This window comes from Schistocerca cancellata, chromosome 2 (assembly GCF_023864275.1).
Source record: "Schistocerca cancellata isolate TAMUIC-IGC-003103 chromosome 2, iqSchCanc2.1, whole genome shotgun sequence".
In the NCBI taxonomy this organism is placed as follows: Eukaryota; Metazoa; Arthropoda; class Insecta; order Orthoptera; family Acrididae; genus Schistocerca; species Schistocerca cancellata.
The window spans coordinates 431950684-431973436 of record NC_064627.1 but is presented as its reverse complement, the minus strand read 5'-3'; the positions used below and the strand labels follow the sequence as shown (position 1 = coordinate 431973436).

At 47.2% G+C, this 22753-nt stretch overlaps 1 protein-coding gene and 1 pseudogene across 1 annotated transcript in view; both read left to right on the top strand.

Moving 5' to 3' along the window:
* The window catches only part of LOC126154693 (agrin-like), a 42746-nt gene that overhangs the window by 5657 nt on the left and 14336 nt on the right, over positions 1–22753 (top strand). Inside the window, exon 2 of the mRNA XM_049916178.1 lies at positions 9577–9805. Within this exon, the coding sequence (XP_049772135.1) occupies positions 9577–9805 (229 nt within the window). The remainder of the gene's footprint in view (positions 1–9576; positions 9806–22753) is intronic.
* LOC126163567 (5S ribosomal RNA) lies at positions 19321–19438 on the top strand (annotated as a pseudogene).

Below are 22753 nucleotides of genomic sequence, written 5' to 3'. Positions count from 1 at the left end.
GCAATACGGCTCAAAATTGACGATATCACACATCTGGTGTTACCTGGCTGGAAAAAAGTTCACAATACCACTCGAAACTAGTAGCAGCCGGACTCAAAATAAATAGTAAATCTACGTAAGATGCTCTCTTCACCTACAATCGAAATGATCTCTATGCTCCACTTGTAAATTGGTGCCAAAAAGACTCAGTCAAAAAGTGATAACTAAAACAGCCCATAAACTGGTACACACGTAGAAATTATGCAATGTTAAAAACCGATAACTGTGATTATATTAAAAAATCGGACTACACATACCTGCTACTGATAATAACACCAGACTAAAAATTAACTGCTCAAAGAGTAACACCACTTCGTCTGTAGAATAAAGCCTTGTACTGCGAGATATAAAAACAACACCACAAAGCTTTGTAAATTACCGGGGATTACAGAGGACGTTAAAAACTGCTACACACGGAGCTCGTAATTGCGTATCTAATGCAGAGCGTGGCACAGCATGGGATCGTCGGCTGCCTGTGGGACTATAGTTTTAACTCACTCCGTGGTCTACCGACGATTGCGGCTTGTAGAGGAGCTGCCGCATGCGCCATCGTATCAGCAGTAACCGATCTAACAAATGCACCAGACACTTGTTGCGTTACATAGGTGTTGCCAACCGCAGCGCCGTATTCTGCCTGTTTACATACTTCTTTATTTGAATACGCTTGCCTGTACCAGTTTCTTTGGCGCTTCAGTGTATGTAATAAATCACAAACAGTGGTAAAATGCACAGTGGACACGTCAAATACTACTGAGGGCTGTTTTCCAGCGTAGTGCCACAAATGTTTATGCGGCAGCCACTTTACAAACCCTAGGATCATACACATTCGTGATTCCTTTTTGGCTATTGGTTCGCTATTTCAAGGTACTTAATTTAGGATCATTTACTGTCTGTCGCAGACCTGTAGTGTCAAAATGGTGCTGGCGGTAGAGGATTCTAAAATTATTTAGAAACAGTGGACTAAAGGTCTCATTGTTCCAAAGTCAATAATGAAAGATCTGTAGTCGCCCATCTAGTTTAAGAAAAGTACGAGATCCTGTCACGGAAGTAGAAGACGCACACTGATAACAATTCATACACTACTCTCCAAGCCGGCCGGGGTGGCCGAGCGGTTCTAGGTGCTACAGTCTGGAACCGCGCGACCGCTACGGTCGCAGATTCGAATCCTGCCTCGGGCATGGATGTGTGTGATGTCCTTAGGTTAGTTAGGTTAAAGTAGTTCTAAGTTCTAGGGGACTGATGACCTCCGAAATTAAGTCCGATAGTGCTCTGAGCCATTTGAGCCATTTGAACTACTCTCCAAACTAGGAACCATAGAGTTCCACTGTTAATGTGTACAACAAACAAATAGGAATACAGCGGAAAAAGTAAATGGCTAAAAAATCACATAAAACGCACCACATTCAAATTTGCACGGGAACAAATGTAATTTATTGCCTTCGATGAAATATCGCCAAAAAATCACCTTCGTTCAGTGAAACGCCACGCGCAGTTAGTTAATGGTTTCACACTTTAATATAAGATCTGTTTTCTAACGATCATTTGCACGCTCATTAAAAAGCAAGACTCACACAGAAAACCAGAAAAGGACTATTTAGAATTCCTCATCCGAGAAGGGAATGCACTTTCGATTTTTGCAGTCTTTATCGATAAGAAAAGTAATTCTGTTACTCGCCAAGGATCACTAATTCCCGACGTCAGTATAACACTTTACAACGCCATCTCCACCCTATAGGTCCTCACGACTTAAAAACTCAGCACCACGAGCGCTGCAGGCAGACACACAATTTCGCAAGCTCCAAATCGCTCCACGAAATTATTTTAAAAATCAAGCCTTTCAGTCACTGAGTCTCCAGAGCAAAATGTAGGAAGGAGGTTCTGGCGGAAGTAAATCTGTGAGGGAGGGTGGTGGATCGTGCTTGGATAGCACAGTTGTTACAGTACTTGCCCATGGAAAATATTCCAGTTTCGGTTCCCAGTCCGGCACACAGTTTTAATGTTCTGGGATGTTTCAAACCAGCGCACAGTCCATTGCTTAGCGATTGCGGTGGCATGAATTAAGGTACCTACAATCTACAATGAATGTTCATTGTAGACTGTAGATACTTATGGACAATTATGGCCGTCGTAATTAGAAACTCTTTATAAGGCAGTGCGTCGTGCCAAGATCTTCAGAAGTTTATTTCCACAAGATGCTGATCATTATGAGAAAATTATTAACTTTTGAAATCAGCCACAGAACACTACCCACTGAGGAGGATTAGAAAAAGAGCAGCCATCCTCCCCAGGCTGAACAAAGTCTATGTGCCCACGCGCCGGAAACTGGTTCTTATGTTTACAATAGCGAACAGGACAGCAATCACGCGCAGCAGGAAACGATACGTTACAACTTGCTGCCGGTCTGTCTGCACCGCTAAAAGGGTGGGACACGGCAATTGGAGTACGCGGAGGCCCCGTTGGGTAGTGGTGGCGCACCTGGTTTCTTGCATGTTACATTAAGCCGGTATTATACTACGCGCATAACGCGTCCAAGTAGCATGCAGACGACCTGCTACCTATCAGCGGAACGGATGAAGCTGCGATTTTAGCAGACGGTTTATCCAGCGGGAAGAAATAGGAACCGTTCTATTCTGTCGTAGATTCGCGCATGCGCAGTAGGTGTATTGGCGCATGCGCAGAACGCGGCGTTTTCAGGGGGCTATCTGTTTGCACATACGTAAGCTCTTGAAGCAACTTATGCCTATTGTGTGACATATTGTAGACATTTTCTCAGTGAGTAATTTTTTGTTAAATGGAGTAATAAAACAAATGAAAGTTCTTTCTTTTTGTATTGCCGTTGAGAAAAGTTGTATATCTCGTGATAGCTTCTTAGTGTAGAAGTGGAATGAAACAAAGACCGTATAAGGGAGCTTATTGAGGCAGACAGCAGGTGAAGGTGTCTGTATGATCCTCTAGATACGCTGTGCAATAAAAAGGTACGACTAAAAATGTTTTATTTTGAGTTTATAAGTTTTATGTAAATGTGATATATTAATTTTAGTTTCGATACAAAAATATGGTATATTAATTTTACTTTCGATGTGTATGTATCATCTTACTTGGTGAAAGTACCGCACGTGTTTGACTTGGTTGCATGTTTTATATTATTTCAGCATTCCAGCAAGTATAGTGTTAGAATAGTCGCAAGAGTCAGAGCAGTTGTGCCAACCACGACCAGTGACGACAGTAAAAGTCGTTTTGCAGCTTTGCGGTTACACGACTGTGGAATAGATTCCCTCAGTCGGACACTGTCACTGCATATACTAAAGGGATAATTGTGTCTTCCACGTTTAAAATTCCGTGAAACGTTGACACCGATAATCATTTGCTTATATACGCATGACATAAAAAGAACACTTTAGTCTCTAATTCCACATAAACATAACGGAATTTCATTCTAGCTGCACAAAATAACGATAACTGCTTAATAAATACGAACCTCGACCTCTTAGAAGTTTCAATGTGAGTAAATTAGAGCTTTACAAAAATATCATCTTCCAAACTCAACGACGCGTAGAAGCCCGCAATTCTGCACATGCACTCTTGGGGCGCTGGTGCAGATTTACACGTTAGGTGCACCGTGTAGTAGGGCTAACGAAGAAGTTGGCTGTTCCAGACTCGTACGCTTGGAACGCTGCTGAAGACTTGTATACGATAAGGCACAAATTTATGGGCCGACGACGAACGGACCAATTTCGTGGTGGCCCACACACGTCCCAACCGACTGCAATCAGCGACTGCACTGCCACTCTGTTGTGATTTGTTTATCTTAAGTTCACTGTGTTTATGCTCTACGACATACCGCTTGGTTTGACACGGAAACGAAAACGGGGGTTTGCCTTGGCTGTTTTAAAGATAACAAGTCCAAAAAAAAAAAAGAAACCAGAGAGAAAGCTGTGGTAAGGAAAGAAATTCACCAGTGGCGGAGTGATTCTAGGCGCTTCAGTCCGGGACCGCGGTGCTGCTACGGTCGCATGTTCGAATCCTGCCTCGGGCATGGATGTGTGTGATGTCATAGGCTAGTTAGGTTTAAGTAGTTCTAAGTCTAGGGGGCTGATGACCTCAGATGTTAAGTTCCATAGTGCTTACAGCCATTTGAACCATTTTTTTGAAATTCGCCAAAGCTCTGTTACTTAAGCAGCTAGGATCCAACGAATTTCGTAGTTAACTAAGAATAGATGAATCATGCATTTCGGAGCGGCTGAACATCATCAAACCACTGTAAACGACAGAGAATACAGCCATGAGAGAGGCTGTAAGATGCGAGGAGATGTTGTTAGCTACATTACGATTTCTAACCACTGGCAGACGTTAAGAGGACCTCAAATTAAGTGCTGTTGTATCCTCACACTTATTAAATAAAATGATTCCTGACACCTGCAACGTGCAGACTGAAGTAATACGTCATGTTAGAGAAAAATAAATAAAACAAAAGAAGTCTGCCGGCCTTATCGTCGAGCGGTTCTAGGCGCTTCAGTCCGAAGCCATGCGGCTGCTACGGTCGCAGGTTCGAATCCTAACTCGGGCATGGATGTGTGTGGTGTCCTTAGGTTAGTTAGGTTCAAGTAGCTCTAAGTCTAGGGGAATGATGACCTCAGATGTTAAGTCCCACAGTGCTTAAAGCCATTTGAACCATTTTTGAAAGGAAGTCTACGTAGACGTTGTTAACTTATCTACGTAGCTCAAAAATTGACCGGGAAATTTAAGAAACTAATTTCAGATTCGAAGGTCGTGGCGGAGATCATCTAATAAATACATCCCCACACTTTGCCTTTGCTTAGATGTAGGTTGGCCTTTTTTTATCACTTATGACGCTGAAGCAAGTATATTTTATGAATTAACGTCCATTGAAGGTCGATATTTCGATTTTTAGGTTAAAAAAGTATGGTTCAAATGGCTCTGAGCACTATGGGACTTGACATCTGAGGTCATCAGTCCCCTAGACTTAGAACTACTTAAACCTAACCAACATAAGGTCATCACACACATCCATGCCCGAGGCAGGATTCGAACCTGCGACCGTAGCAGCAGCGCGGTTCCGGACTGAAGCGCCTAGAACCGCTCGGTCACAACGGCCGGCTTTAGATTTCATTTCCGATGAGTATCGGAAATAAATCCTAAAAAGAATAATACAAAGGACGACTGACTTTATTCTGTCTCTGTGCCACACGAAACAATTATGGATTCCTTAAAAAAAGTGCTTTATTTCTTGTATCTGTATTGCTGTACCCCTCCCACGACGTGTCCCACGAACATCTGCAGTCTTTAAATTCCTCCAGAAACTCTCTTTAAGGCTTAGTTCGCCTCGTACCCTGTCACGCATGTTCGAACAGCATTTAATCCCGCGGTCAGTGACGAAAGGCGAACTTTTATCGGGCGTTTGGCACGACAGCGCTACACATTGCACAGTTTATTGGGTGGAGTGGTCGCCTGTCGGGTGGTCCCACTGAAACGTCCCCCTTTGAAAATTATAAATTACTGTGCTGGTAAACCTCTTACGTTATTTGATTTTCAAACAGCTGAGCAAAACTGAACGTACTCAGACATTTCTCTCTTTACTTATTCTGATCATTATTAAACTGACACACAATATTTTTAGCGCAACGCAATCTGACTTTCAATAATCCCTACAAAAGAATGGCCCTGACTAACAATAATCTATACCTTTCATGAATCACTTACCTCACAAAAACCTTCTTTACTCGAACTACTCCAATACAGCGTGCGCCAATACTACCAGCTAAATAAAAGATTCTAACTACTGAATGCACTAACTACTGATAGGCGTACTAAGCAAATGAAAGATTTTGATAGAGAACAAACAATGTATTTACCTTAATAGTGTTCAAAAGTCATTATATATGTATATATCATCATCAGCCAATTCAATCATTAGATGATGTGGCCTCTTCGAGTCGTGGATTCAGGTAGGCTTTCAGAAGTCTTCTCCAAGTGGGACGGTCTTGGGCAGTTCTCTGCCAGGTGTTACCAGCGATCTTCTTGATGTCTTTGTCCCATCTGTCTGGTGGTCTTCCTCTAGGCCTCCGGTGCTCTCTCGGACTCCACTCCATTACTAGCTTCGTCCATCTGTTGTCTTTTCTTCTTGCAACGTGGCCAGCCCACTGCCATTTCAAGGAACCTACTCTCTCTAAGAAGTCAATAACCTTCGTTACAGACCGGATGTCATCTGCCCTTTTCCTATCCTTTCTTGTATAGCCCAGCATTGATCTCTCCATGGCTCTGTGCTGTCTTAAGTTTCCCTTTTGTAAATGAGTTCAGTGTCCGTGTCTCGCAGCCATACGTCATCACAGGAAGAATGCATTGATCAAATACTGCTCTCTTCAGATTTACTGGAATTTTTGATCTGAATACTTTTGAATTCTTCCCAAATGCTTGCCAGCCAAGCTTGATGCGTCGATAGATTTCTGGCCTTATGTCTCCATATTTATAATCTGGCCAAGGTAGACATATTCACTAACCTCTTCTAGTAGACTGTCCTTGACTTTCACATCTCCAGCTGGGACCCATTTGTTGGATATTACTTTTGGTTTGGAAAGGTTCATGTTCAAGCCAACCAGCTGACATTCCGATGCAAGATCTGTAACTAAGTTTTGGAGCTCTGCGAAGTCTTTGGCCAGTAAGGCAATATCATCAGCAAATCTCAAGTTGGTAAGCCTTCTTCCATTAATTCTAATTCCTTTACCTTCCCAGCTCAGCTTTGACATAGCCATTTCCAATACAGCAGAGAACAGTTTTGGGGAGATGGGATCGCCTTGCTTGACACCCATCATGATGCGGAATTCTTGAGTTGATTCGCCGATGTTAACATAAGCTGAAGAATTCTCGTAGATTTTCCTGAGCACTTCAATGTATGCTGCTCCCACTACTTGCTCACTCAAAGCTTGGAGGACAGCTACATGGCTAACGGAGTCAAATGCCTTTTCAAAGTGAACAAAGGCAATGCAGAGAGGCAGTTGGTATTCATTCGCTCTGCTTATCACTTCATTAACGGTCAGAATGTGGTCAATAGTGCTAAAATTGCTTCGGAATCCAGTTTGTTCTATAGGTTGGGCTGAGTCTAGGGTGGAACTAATTCGGTTTAACAAGATCTTTGTGAAAATTTTGTACAAAATTGAGAGCAAGCTGATAGGGCGGTAGTTTTTAATATTGTGAATATTTCCTTTCTTGTGTATCAAAATAATCTTAGCCTTGTTCCACGATAGTGGGATTGAAGCATAGTGCAGGCAGGAAGTAAATACTTTTGCCAAGTGATTTATTGTTACCTCTCCTGTCAGTTTGAGGATGTCAACGCTGAGCTCGTCATCACCCGGCACTGTTCCCTTCTTCATGATATCTAGAGCACACTTGACTTCCGATGGGAGTATATCTGGAACACTAGGTATATCATTTAAATTAGATACACTCAAATTTTCCCCTGTATTGCTATACAAATTGCTATAAAAGTCTCTGATGAACTTCAAAACCACCTCCTTTTCAGTGATTCGAGTGTCATTTCCATCGAGTGCGATAATCTGCTTTTTACCGATTGTGAGTTTGCGTTTGGCTGACTTTAAACTTGTCTTATAACATACGGGGTGAGTCACCTAACGTTACCGCTGGATATATTTCGTAAACCACATCAAATACTGACGAACCGATTCCACAGACCGAACGTGAGGAGAGGGGCTAGTGTAATTGTTTAATACAAACCATACAAAAATGCACGAAAGTATGTTTTTTAACACAAACCTACGTTTTATTTTGATGGAACCACGTTAGTTTTGTTAGCACATCTGAACATATAAACAAATACGTAATCAGTGTCGTTTGTTGCATTGTAAAATGTTAATTACATCCGGAGATATTGTAACCTAAGTTGACGCTTGAGTACCACTGCTCCGCTGTTCGATCGTGTGTATCGGAGAGCACCGAATTACGTAGGGATCCAAAGGGAACGGTGATTGACCTTAGGTACAGAAGAGACTGGAACAGCACATTACGTCCACATGCTAACACCTTTTTATTGGTCTTTTTCACTGACGCACATGTACATTACCATGAGGGTGAGGTACACGTACACACGTGGTTTCCGTTTTCAATTACGGAGTGGAATAGAGTGTGTCCCGACATGTCAGGCCAATAGATGTTCAATGTGGTGGCCATCATTTGCTGCACACAATTGCAATCTCTGGCGTAATGAATGTCGTACACGCCGCAGTACATCTGGTGTAATGTCGCCGCAGGCTGCCACAATACGTTGTTTCATATCCTCTGGGGTTGTAGGCACATCACGGTACACATTCTCCTTTAACATACCCCACGGAAAGAAGTCCAGAGGTGTAAGATCAGGAGAACGGGCTGGTCAATTTATGCGTCCTCCACGTCCTATGAAACGCCAGTTGAACATCCTGTCAAGGGTCAGCCTAGTGTTAATTGCGGAATGTGCAGGTGCGCCATCATGCTGATACCACATACGTCGACGCGTTTCCAGTGGGACATTTTCGTGCAACGTTGGCAGATCATTCTGTAGAAACGCGATGTATGTTGCAGTGCTCTCCGATACACACGATCGAACAGCGGAGGAGTGGTACTCAAGCGTCAACTTGCAATATCTTCGGATGTAACTAACATTTTACAATGCAACAAACGACACTGATTACGTATTTGTTTATATGTTCAGATGTGCTAACAAAACTAACGTGGTTCCATTAAAAAAACGTAGGTTTGTGTTAAAAAACATACTTCCGTGCATTTTTGTATGGTTTGTATTAAACAATTACACTAGCCCCTCTCCTGACGTTCGGTCTGTGGAATCGGTTCGTCAGTATTTGATGTGGTTTACGAAATATATCCAGCGGTAACGTTAGGTGACTCACCCTGTATATATAATCCGTTCATGACATGCAGTCTTACAAATTTCCTTTTTCTGGCGGACACACGTTTAGATCGTCCGCTCTCAAAATTCTGCCATCTCTCTCCCCACATCCACCACTGCTGGCGGCTCACCTCCAACTGCGCAACGCTATGGTTCAGATGGCTCTGAGCACTACGGGGCTTAACTTCTGAGGTCATCAGTCCCCTAGAACTTAGAACTAGTTAAACCTAACTAACCTAAGGACATCACACACATCCATGCCTGAGGCAGGATTCGAACCTGCGACCGTAGCGGTCGCTCGGCTCCAGACTGTAGCGCCTAGAACCGCTCGGCCACACCGGCCCGCTCGGAACGCTATGCGCTGTTGACATCCAACTGCCCAACACTACGATAGCAAATATTCCAACAATGCAAACCAGCCACAACTGCACACAGCATAGTCAGTGATTTTCATACAGAGTGCTACGTGGCGTTACCAACATAAAAACCTAAACAGCCTACTTACGCTACCAGCCTGACATCCCGACGAGGAAAGTTGGTCGGTCTACCGGTCAAATGGCCTACACACGTCCAGTTTGTCGGTTGGTGCCCGTGTACGGGCCTGCAGGTGTGTCGTGTAACAGAGGCTTGAGTTGCAGCCGGCGCGTGCTTGCAGAGCCCCCCGCGGCGAGGGCGTCCCCGCGGCGGCGGGCCTGCGCGGCGCCGTGCAGCGGCTGTCCGTCAACGGCCGCCTGCTGGAGCTGGGGACAGCGGCGGCGCAGGCGTCGCCCCCCGTGCCGCCGTGGCGCGGGTCGCCCTGCGCGCACCCACACTGCCTGCCGCGCTGTCAGCTCGGCGGCCGCTGCAGCCAAGGTGAGGCCGGCACGCGCTCGCTGCAGACGTGCTCAGGAAAATGACTGGCATAACATCTCTTAATCGCTATGCACGCGACAGCATGCGTACCTATTACACTAGTGGACATCAGTATAGAGGCATGGCTATTTGAAGGAAAATTAACGTCGTCGGCCGGAATAGTTGTGCTCCGTGGATGAGATCCAGTATAGTGACAAATGCAGTCAGATTGTATAGCATTTGATGTCAGTAGTACATAATACACTCCTGGAAATTGAAATAAGAACACCGTGAATTCATTGTCCCAGGAAGGGGAAACTTTATTGACACATTCCTGGGGTCAGATACATCACATGATCACACTGACAGAACCACAGGCACATAGACACAGGCAACAGAGCATGCACAATGTCGGCACTAGTACAGTGTATATCCACCTTTCGCAGCAATGCAGGCTGCTATTCTCCCATGGAGACGATCGTAGAGATGCTGGATGTAGTCCTGTGGAACGGCTTGCCATGCCATTTCCACCTGGCGCCTCAGTTGGACCAGCGTTCGTGCTGGACGTGCAGACCGCGTGAGACGACGCTTCATCCAGTCCCAAACATGCTCAATGGGGGACAGATCCGGAGATCTTGCTGGCCAGGGTAGTTGACTTACACCTTCTAGAGCACGTTGGGTGGCACGGGATACATGCGGACGTGCATTGTCCTGTTGGAACAGCAAGTTCCCTTGCCGGTCTAGGAATGGTAGAACGATGGGTTCGATGACGGTTTGGATGTACCGTGCACTATTCAGTGTCCCCTCGACGATCACCAGTGGTGTACGGCCAGTGTAGGAGATCGCTCCCCACACCATGATGCCGGGTGTTGGCCTTGTGTGCCTCGGTCGTATGCAGTCCTGATTGTGGCGCTCACCTGCACGGCGCCAAACACGCATACGACCATCATTGGCACCAAGGCAGAAGCGACTCTCATCGCTGAAGACGACGCGTCTCCATTCGTCCCTCCATTCACGCCTGTCGCGACACCACTGGAGGCGGGCTGCACGATGTTGGGGCGTGAGCGGAAGACGGCCTAACGGTGTGCGGGACCGTAGCCCAGCTTCATGGAGACGGTTGCGAATGGTCCTCGCCGATACCCCAGGAGCAACAGTGTCCCTAATTTGCTGGGAAGTGGCGGTGCGGTCCCCTACGGCACTGCGTAGTATCCTACGGTCTTGGCGTGCATCCGTGCGTCGCTGCGGTCCGGTCCCAGGTCGACGGGCACGTGCACCTTCCGCCGACCATTGGCGACAACATCGATGTACTGTGGAGACCTCACGCCCCACGTGTTGAGCAATTCGGCGGTACGTCCACCCGGCCTCCCGCATGCCCACTATACGCCGTCGCTCAAAGTCCGTCAACTGCACATACGGTTCACGTCCACGCTGTCGCGGCATGCTACCAGTGTTAAAGACTGCGATGGAGCTCCGTGTGCCATGGCAAACTGGCTGACACTGACGGCGGCGGTGCACAAATGCTGCGCAGCTAGGGCCATTCGACGGCCAACACCGCGGTTCCTGGTGTGTCCGCTGTGCCGTGCGTGTGATCATTGCTTGTACAGCCCTCTCGCAGTGTCCGGAGCAAGTATGGTGGGTCTGACACACCGATGTCAATGTGTTCTTTTTTCCATTTCATGGAGTGTATAACAAAACATGCGTGATTCAGGTGGTGCAGGGTGGAACTCGGTATAAAAGTAATCGGCTTTTTCTGGTGTTAGTGTGTGCCTCTGCTGCAGACACCAGACAGACACCATTTGCGACAGTACATATTGTGTGCATAAACCACGAATATAAGAATGCCACGAGGAGAACACTTATCGTGAGATGAAAAAGCAAAAATCGGTGCGACTCTCTAATCGTCACATTGACATGATGTTGAACTGTGCAAGTACAGTGATTGATAATTTCGTTAGCCTGGGCGCACAGTAGGGACAGAACGGAAATACTGGGTGATCAAAAAGTCAGTATAAATTTGAAAACTGTTAAATCACGGAATAATGTAGATAGAGAGGTACAAATTGACACACGTGCTTGGAATGATATGGGGTTTTATTAGAACAAAAAAAATACAAAAGTTGAAAAAATGTCCGACAAATGGCGCTTCATCTGATCAGAATAGCAATAATTAGCATAACAAAGTAAGACAAAGCAAAGATGATGTTCTTTACAGGAAATGCTCAATATATCCACCATCATTCCTCAACAATAGCTGTAGTCGAGGAATAATGTTGTGAACAGCACTGTAAAGCATATCCGGAGTCATGCTGAGGCATTGGCGTCGGATGTTGCCTTTCAGCATCCCTAGAGATGTCTGTCGATCACTATACACTTGCGACTTCAGGTAACCCCAAAGCCAATAACCGCACGGACTGAGGTCTGGGGACCTGGGAGGCCAAGCATGACGAAAGCGGCGGCTGAGCACACGATCATCACCAAACGACGCGCGCAAGAGATCTTTAACGCGTCTAGCAATATGGCGTGGAGCATCATCCTGCATAAACATCGTACGTTCCAGCAGGTGTTTATCAGCCAGGCTGTAATGATGCGATTCTGTAACATATCGGCGTACCTCTCACCCGTCACGATAGCAGTTACAAAATCAGAATCATGCATGTCCTCGAAGAAAAATGGCCCGATAACGGTAGATGGGGTAAATCCAACCCATACCGTGACTTTCTCGTCGTGCAATGGAGTTTCCACGACAGTTCTAGGATTTTCGGTAGCCCAAATTCTGCAATTGTGGGCGTTGACAGACTCTCGGAGCGTGAAATGAGCTTCGTCGGTCCACAGCACGTTACTCAACCAATCGTCATCTTCCGCCATATTTTGAAACGCCCACACCGCAAATGCCCTCCGCTTCACTATATCGCCAGGTAACCATGATGCCGACGGATTTTGTACGGATAGCATCGGAGGGTACGCCTCAGTGCCAACCAAACAGTAGTGTATGGAATGTCGATGCGACGTGCGACTGCACGAGCGCTGACTTCCCCGTGCATAGACGAACCCGCTACAATCTTCATTTCTTCCTGAACTGCCTCAGCATCATTACGCCTTGTGTTCGGTCGGCGACTACAGGGTCTGTCATCTAAACAACCCGTGGCTTCGAACTTCGAAATCATTCTCGCCACAGCTGCATTTGTCAACGGACCTTTACCCGTTCGAATCCCCTTCCTATGGCGATAGGATCGTAGCGTTGAACCAGCACATTCCCCATTGTGATAATACAGCTTCACTAAAAGCGCCTTTTCAGGTAACGTCCACATACTGCGACTGCTGGCGCATCTGATTCTCCGCTGCTGCTGCTGCCTGACAGGGACAGATGAGCCCCTGTGGGTCGGTGGAGTCTAAGCCGGAAGGCTATTCCTCCAAACTGACGGAGCGTGGGATGTGGCCTGACTTCGTGTTTGATGTCCTGTCAGTCTGCTGGGACGGTGGTCTGGACGTGCTGGCAACTCAGTGGTAGCGAAGCAGGTGGGGCCGTCTGGTTGCGTTAAGACGCTGCACCCGGTGGCCCAGGGTTCGAAGGAGCGGATTTTCGGACTGCGCGTTCTTCTCGTAAAAGAGCCGTGCAGCCTGACGAAACCTGTCTCGAACAGTAGGGATGTTGGAGATTCGGTTAAGGTCGTCCGACGGGAAGTCCCGAGGGAGGTGCAATGCCAGACGTAGAATCCGTTTCTGAAGGCGCTGTAGTCGGTCGACGTGGGTCGCTGCAGCAGTGCCCCAAACCACAGCGGCGTAGTCGATAAGCGGGCGTGTAAGTGTAAGATAGAGCGCAGCACCCAGTTCTGGCGGGAGCTCAGGTGTCGGATTGAGAAAGGGGTAGAGTTGAGTCATTCTACCCCTGACCTTTTTAACGATGTCGTCGATATGGTATCTCCATGTGAGCCCTCTATCCAGCGTCACACCCAGGTACTTAGGGGTATTGCCCCAAGGTACGGCGGTTCCTCTGATGGTGATCTGCGGTAGGTCGGCTGGGATATGCTTCTTGGTGATGAGGAGAGCTTGCATCTTAGCCCCACTGAAGCTGAGGCGCCACCCCCTCGCCCACTGACTAAGTGTTTCAGCCGCTGCCTACATGCGCCGTTGGAGCAGAGCTGCATTCATGCTGCGCGTGCACATCGCCGTATCATCCGCGTAGAGGGCGAGGTGGACCCTGTCCATTCGCGGCATGTCTGCGGTATACAGGATGTACAGTATGGGGCCGAGGACGAAGCCTTGGGGAACTTCAGCCCTGACCCGGCGGCGCGACGACAGGTCCTCCGTGCGTACATGAAAGCTTCTGTCGGCGAGGTAAGATTTTAAGAGACGGACATGCGGCAGGGGCACACCGAGGTCCAGGAGCTTGAAGAGAAGCCCCTTATGCCATACAGAATCGAACGCCCGTGAAACATCCAGGAAGATGGCTCCGAAATATTCCCGCCGTTCGATGGCATCAAGGGCCTCTTCAACGAGTCGAAGCAGTTGGTGCGTTGTTGCGTGTCCAGGGCGAAAACCACATTGTTCGTCCGGGAGGAGACGTTCTTCCCTGATGTGACGCAGGAGGCGGCAGAGATACAGTCTTTCAAGGACTTTGCTGACTGCTGGTAGCAAACTGATGGGCCTGTAGCTGCTCGGGAGAGAAGGGTCCTTCCCAGGCTTTCGGATGGGGATGACCTCGGCGTGTTTCCACTCCTGAGGATAGCAGCCAGTGAGGAGGATGCTGTTGAAAAGGCGAGCCAGGTGTTCAGCGGCTGTCGGTGGCATCCGTCGCAGCATTTCATTCGTAAGCTGGTCAGGGCCTCCCGCCTTGCGTTTATTGAGCCGTCGAAGTTGATCGGAGACTTCATCAGTATCCACCTCTTCGATACGTTCGTCACCCGTAGGGGCAGCGAGGAACATCGGGAGACGTTGAGCAACCAGGCGAACGTGATCTCGATCCATGGGGTCCATGACGGGCTGGAAATTTTGTTCAAAAACGTCAGCAATGGCGTTGGCTTTGTCCACTGGGCTTCTGACGATGTTTCGACCAACTTGTAACGGCGGAATCTTCTGACGCTGGCGGAGGAAGAGCTGTGTGGCTTTCCAGGCGGTAGCATCGTCAACCCAAAGAGTGGCCAGGCGGTTGGACCATTCCTGATGGCGGTGGTTTGCAACGGCAACTTTTATGTCCCTCCTCATTCTGCTGAGAGCCCTCTTCGTCGCTGCGTTGCGCGTCAGCTGCCATTCACGAAAGAGGCGGTTTTTGGCAGTTATCGCCTCCATGAGATGCGGTGGTAGTTGCCGGGATCGGTCAGGTGGACCAGATCGCGGCCGCGGCGTGGCCCAGAGCACCGCTTATAGAGTACAGTCGTGGAGGAATCGGGCGCAGCCATCAACCCCAACATCTTCTGCGTCAGGTGCGTCACGGAGACCCTCTTCCAACAGCTCCTGATACCGGGTCCAGGTGGTGTTCCTGGTTGGGATGCCTCTCCGCGTCACTGGCTGGGCATCGACGTCGATCTCAAATATAACTGGGACGTGGTCCGAAGATACGGCAGTGCGGGTGCTGGCGGATATAACATAGGGCACCCCCTTGGCCACCGCAATGTCGAGCACGTCCGGAGGCCCACCGTTGTTGAGAAAGTGGATGGGTTCGTGAGGTCCGAGGATGACGGCGTTCCACCGCTGGGCCGCTCGGAGAAGTTTGCGTCCGTGGTTGTTGGTGACACGGGAATGCCATTCGGTGTGCTTAGCGTTAAAGTCGCCACCAGCAAAGACCTTTCCAGGTAATGCCAGCAAAGCTTCAACGTCCTGTAGGAGTAACTGTCGGCCAGGCGGACGGTAGACAGCTACAAACGTGATGCGCCCATGCGAGGTGTCGACAGCTACAGCAGTGGCCTCCATCGCTTGTAGCTGCGGAAGAGGAACTGGATGGTGCACCAGGGAAGTCCGGACGTAGACTGCAGTGCCACCGCCATGAGTTGGTCTGTCGGTCAGGTAACACACGTAGTTGGCAGCCCAGGCATGGACACGAGTCTTGAGAAATGTCTCGGAAACCAGGCAAATGTCGACGGCCTCATCCCGCAGCAGCTGTCTAAATTCGCCATCTTGGGTGCGGATGCCCTGGGCATTCCACACGCAGACAGTGACGCCTCGTTGACTACGGGCCATGCTGGGAGGCCAGTGGTCGGGTGGAGATTGCCCGAACGGCTGCACTGACAGCGGCAATGAGTTGCCGCGGGATATCTTTGAGAAGCTCCCGAAGTTCTTGCAAGAGTAGCTTCATTTCGGCCATGCTGGAATCGGCCGCCTGGGATGGGACAGTTGCAGCTCGTGAGTGTTGAGCCGGGGTCGCCACGACGTCAGCCTGTCGTCCCTGTTGGGAGTGGTCTTGTTGGCCCTGGTCTTCACCCTGTTGTTGTGCAGAGCGCCGCGCTGATGGTCGCGCTGCGGCCCATGGATGGCGGTCCATCTCGTTGTTGGTAGCTGGTGCAACAGTGGCCGGCTTCGGCGCAGGTACAGAGGCCTGTGGTGAGGAGCCAGAGGTAGTAGCAGCAGCAAAAATGACGCCAGGTCGGAGTGGTGCAGGCCGCTTTATGGAGCCAGGTCGTTGACCACGGCTCCGTGCCGCAGCCCGTCGAAAGCTGGAACAGCCGTGGTAGGAGGCCACATGTTCCCCACCACATCCAGCGCATTTAGGCGGTCCATCTGTCCGCTGCCGTGTGCAGTCTCGACTGGCGTGCTCACCCGCACACTTAACACAGCGTGGGGACAGCGTGCCACATGCCCAACCATTTGACAGTTGAAGCACTGCGGTTCGCCCCTCTTCGAGCGCAGTTCCGTAGTGACAAGTGTCGCCGCGATCTTCGTGACCTGCCATAGCCCGCGGTTGTGTGGGATATCACAGGTGACCACGAGGACCAGCGGAGTCTTCTTTCGGCTGCGGCGAGAGGGTAGGCGGGTTATCGACCGGAGACCAAATCCATAGCCCATATCCTCCAGTTGTCGCCGGACGTGATCCAGGCTGTAGTTTCGAGGGAGGCCCCGAAATACGATCTTGAGTGTCTTGTCCGATGCAGATGGGTAAGTGTAGAACGGCTTCTCGTGTTCCCCGAACGTAGCCGTAACCTTTCTGTAATCTCCTGCCGTTTTTAAGGTGACCCTATATAGGTTGGCGCCAACCGGTTTGATAATGACGTTATCTTGGCCGACAAGGCGAAGTAGCATCCTGTAGAGGCCGTCGTAGTCCTCCTTGTGTTGGACCACAATGGGCGGCGGTTTGGGTTCTCTCTTCTGAGCAGACATCTCCACACCGTCAGCGAGCTCCTCAAAGGCGTTTGCCGTCTGAACCGGCGGAGCTGAGGAGAGTTGAGTCTTCCTGGCTGGCCGTTTGCCGAGTTGAAACCATTCGTCATCGACGGCGACATCGGTCTGTATCGCCTTTTTGCCCTTAGGAGGGGCGCGGGTGGTTCCTGTGGCAGTAGTCGCGCGCCTTTTCGTTGTCCTGGCGGCGGCGGGAACGTCACTTCTTGCTGTCGATTCGTCGTCCGAATCGGGCATCGGAACTTGCAGTGCATCCGAAACGCATTCCATTTCCGTATCCATATTCATTGCCACGGTCGTCGTAGGTGGGGGGCCGGATAGAGCCGCCGACAAAGCGGGCTTTGCCGGACGGCGATCATCCACACCCTTCGCTGTACGGACATCCTCTCGCTTCTGATTCTCTCTCTCATTACAGCTCCTTTTATACACGATTGTCATGCGCAGTCACTGACGTTTTGCTGTCCAGAGCCATCTGTCGGACATTTTGTGAACTTTGTTTTTCTTTTTTTTTTGTTCTAATAAAACCCCATGTCATTTCAAGCATGTGTGTCAATTTTTACCTATCTACATTATTCCGTGGTTTATTAAGTTTTCAAATTTATACTAACTTTTTGATCACCCGGTATATGAAGATAGTATCTGTTCCCCGAAAGAACAGATACCATTGATGACTGCAGCTTCTCTATAATGAAATGATAATTAAATCGACACCCTAGCTGCAAAGAGGCGTTGATATACATAATTGGGGACATGTTGAAAATGTGTGCCCCGACCGGCACTGGAACCCGGGATCTCCTGCTTACATGGCAAACGTTCTACCCATCTTTTCTCGGTATTGTTCGTAACGTTTGGTCTGGGTGGACGCCACAAGACATTCGTTCAAGCTGATCGTTGGGCTAAGTAGAAAATCATTTGACGCATCGAAACAGTTCCTTTTCCGCAAAGCAAGGCACGCAAACCGTTATTATCAATTCTATGCTGATTTACAGTTGTCAGTAACTGCCAAACATGCACGACTAATTTTGACAAATGATAGACATCTTGCATTCAAGAAACGACTGCACAAACCTGATCTAACACCCAAACTTAAACAGGCTAGATTGGAGTTTGCTCAAAAACATATGTAATGGACTTTAGAATGAGCTAAAGTGATCTTGAGTAAGAAGAAGAAATTTAATTTAGATAGGTCGGATGGATTTCAATATTTTTCGCGTTATCTGACAACAGAGCAGCAGGCAAAAATGAGCAGAAATGTTGGTGGTGGAAGTGTTATGATTTGTGAAGACTTCTGCGCTAAATGTAAATAACGCTTTGCTTGGCTGAACACTGGAATCAACTCTAACATGTTCACTGAGATGCTAGGGATAGAACTGATTATAATGTAGGAGGACGTAAGGAACGGAAGTCTAATGTTTCAACATGATAACACGCCTCTACATGTTTCTGTTACACCCAAAAAGTGGTTTGAAGATAAAGACACCGATGTCTTGCCCTGGTTTGCACGTAGCCCGGATATAAACTGCCTGAAAAACCTTGGGGAAATACTGGGAAGGCGTCTTTATCGCAATAAAAGGCAATGTGAGGACGTATGTGAGCTGAAAATTGTGGCACGGGAAGAGTGGATGGCAATTTCACTGCTAGAACTGCAAACCCTAACAAGATCAATGCCGAAGAGAATTCTTGAGGTAATTAGGAAGAAAGAAGGTTGGGCAAACTACTAACAGTGCAATAACATAACAGGACACTGACTGCCTTGATACCAATTTTCATCAAGGAAATGCTAACGCCTTATTTTGTTACTCGTGTTATGAAAGAAATTATGTATTTTCCTCATAATTGTTTATGTTTTATATGTATCTACTACTTTCATAATAACTACACTACAGACATTGCACTGTTATTTTCGTAAGAAACCTGCCTTTAGCTGCCTTTATGCTGATTTCCACCACTGTATGTTCCAAAATGCCGCGCATAAAAACGGGATTTTCCGGTGCTCGTACCTCGGGTTTTGCTGGTGATAAAAAGGTAGGGTCAAGTGTTTTGGATAGCCCTTGCGCTAGAGACCATTGGTATATCCGAGAGAAGGATCATCTTAGTGTCACTAGCCTACAGAACAGGCTCAATGTATGAATGTTACACACTTCCTCCAGCTTAGGCAAATGGAGCGAATCAGTTGGTCCCTTTTGTATTGTGTTTACAATGTGTTTATAGGCAACGGCTTTGCCGCAGTGGATACACCGGTTCCCGTGAGATCACCGAAGTTAAGCGCTGTCGGGCGTGGTCGGCACTTGGATGGGTGAACATCCGGGCCGCCATGCGCTGTTGCCATTTTTCGGGGTGCACTCAGCCTCGTGATGCCAATTGAGGAGCTACTCGATCAAATAGTAGCGGCTTCGGTCAAGAATACCATCATAACGACCGGGAGAGCGGTGTGCTGACCCCACGCCCCTTCTATCCGCAACCTCCACTGCGGATGACACGGCGGTCGGATGGTCCCGGTAGGCCACTCGTGGCCTGAAAACGGATTGCTACAATGTGTCTGATGGCACTTATGGAGGCACCATTACTTCAAGTCTGGCTCCTCCATAAACCCCACAAAGAAGGTTTGTTTACTGTATTTCCGTCGTCACCAGCGAACCAAAACCCAGCCGCGAATTCCGAGACGGTTATGCAAAGAAAGTAGCTGAAATTTTTAAGATATATTCCTAAGATTTCGATCTCCAACAGCCTTGAAATTTTTTTCATATCTGTATCAGTTTCGAGGTACAGAGGTTCAAAGCTACCCTACTTGTAAACGTAAAATACAATCCGGTGCCAGTCGAAAGCGCTGTTTCAGGTGACGCAGCACGGAGAAATATGCTGTTAAGCGTCTCCGTTATCACGTGGGAATCGTATGTTGTAGTACTGAGGCACATGCAATTTTTTCCCGTGAAACCCGGATTGAGGCGTAAAATTAGTTTTGCGATATTTTAGTTTCATGAGTGAACTGTATAAATTATATTGACCAATACATTTCTTTTCATACAAGTGACATGCACCGCTGTGGCACAGAAAAGAAGGAAACCAGCAGAAAAATGCTTCTATCGGGGCCCAAAAATAAGCAATATGTTTCTGTTTAGTTAAAAGAATGAAAATTGGGATATTAGCTGCTTCCTTTATAAAATTTTCCGAAAAATTTTGGCATATGGATATATTCATACTTTTCAGTTTTGAGAGAGAGAGAGAGAGAGAGAGAGAGAGAGAGTGAGAGAGAGAGAGTGACAAAGAAACGGAAAAGTGATACGTACTGGAAGGTAGTAGACAGTGGTTGTATTGTGTTAAAGAAACATCGATGGAGACAGTGGCAGTGTGAGAGAGAGACACAGTAACAGGGGAACATAGTTGAAAGTGACAGAACAATGTCTGGAACATTCTTAACAGTGGCAGAACAGTGCTAGGAAAAGGGTGAAGGAGACAGTGCCAGGCGGTGGGGGGAGAGACAAAGAGAAACAATAAGTGAAGGAGGTGAGAGCTAGTGATAATGTGAGATACAGTGTATGAGAATAAGAACGAGGAAGGGAGAAATAGTGACAGTGAAAAGCGACAGCATTAATCGGAAGGAAGGAATGAGATACTAGCAATCAGAGAGAGAGAGACATTGACAGGAGACTTTAGTTGTAGGGTAGTAGGACAGAAAGATGGGGACTGTGGCTCTCACGTAGGAGACGACAAAGACCAAGAGACACAAAAAGATAATACAATGAGCCGGGCTGAATGAGTGAGTGAGAAAGTACAACTGGGAGTGGATGGGTATGAGCGACTTAAAGCGATGGACTGGTGGGTGTGAGTGAGTTACAGCTAGAGGAGCTTGTGGGAGTTTGAGGTGAGTTGCATGTTTCAAAGAAAGCGAATATGTTCCCATGCTCAAATTTTTGGGAACATTTTTGAAGGTGCTGAGGAATGCAGAATGAGGCAGCTGGTTCTCAACTTTTCAATCAGTATTTAAATAAACCGAAATATATGAGCGCTTTCTGTATTCAGCTAGCAGCATTTTCCTGTACGCTGTCGAATAACATTAGTGGACTCACCGGACACAATATTACTCACACCCTTAAAAGAGGAATTCATATGGTGCAGAACTGCTACCAGGTGGTCATGAGACCGTCCACCACTGACGTAAGTCATGGCAGTGAATTGGTGTGGTATATGCCAGTAGCTTGTTAGCAATCAGCGCAGTTAAATGGCTTGTCGTAGAGATGTGACATACAGGTAGAAAGCAGTATCTTGTTTGAATGTGCCCATGACCAACCAGTGTACAAGCGAACATTGTGAAGACAACTACATGCCTTATTAAATAAAAAAATTTTAATGCAAAAAAAGCTTTTAATGTCTACACCGTGATTTTCATTATACAATGAAAGCATGAGGGCTAGTTTTGGTCGATTTTTCTACATTCATCTTCAGATCGTAAAAAAGAGTCGAATACGCATTGATAAACATAATCATTATCTACAATCATGAAATAAGATGGATTTGTATTATGGGTCAACAATACTATGACAATATCTAGTTAAAAGTTTCTTGAGCGGGCCAGGGTGTAAAACCACAATCGCCCAAGGGAGGGGGTGGCGGCATCCGGCCACCCCTTTAATTAACCATGCCAAATCCTTTAATAACCATGCCTACTTTGCTCCGACGCGGAACAAAGGGAAAAGAAAGAGAAGAAAAAGTATCTCCCACATTAGTTTACCATTCTAGAGAATTCCTAAAAACGTTCCCTAACCTATAAACATCGTCCTCAAAAACTTTTATTTATTTATTTATTTATTTATTTATTTTTTTTTTTTTTTGCATGGTTTGCCGAGTGTTCGTTCCAACGTTTCCCACCAGGTATCGAAGCACATCTCTGTCCCTCCGATGACGTAGAGAACGCGACTCATTGGTGAAAGCTATACATCACTAATCAGCAGCACTCCAGTTCTATACTGACGATCAGATTCACCTCTTCTCTGCTAATAGACCGTGGTTACCAACGGCAAAGGACATCATCCTTCTGTTCAGTGAACATTTCGAGCAGCGTTTCTCGAACTGTTGTGCCAATTGAGTGACTTCTTTATTTCAACGCAGAACTGTTGCAACGATGGCTAGCCTTTATCAACTCACCGTCGTAATTATTTCGGATGCCATCCGCGCGTGGAACACTGCAGTTACCATCACGGTTATTCAAACTGATACTGTTAGTCCACGCACACTATAGCCTTTCACCATAGTAACACACAAACAATTCACCAACTACGTTGGCACAAAAGCCGAACATCATCAGTTTTTGCATCTTGTATAAATAGTTTCTTTCGTCAGTGACTAACCTGTCATTAACGGTGCTTGGCCTGGCACATTGACGACCATGGGTTTAGACCGTTTCCCACACTCGTCTACACGAATTACCTTCACATTTTCCATCTTAACCTCATAAATACGATACACAGAATATAAGGACATACATAGCATTGTTGTACACTATTCGCAGACTGATCAATTGCCTTAGATTTAAATCCCAGTAAAAGTCCATGCGTGAAACCGAAAAAAATTATGTTCCTGTTTAGAATTAAAGCCTGAATAAACTTTGCTTTCTTTTATAATATTGAGTTTGTAAACGTAATTTTT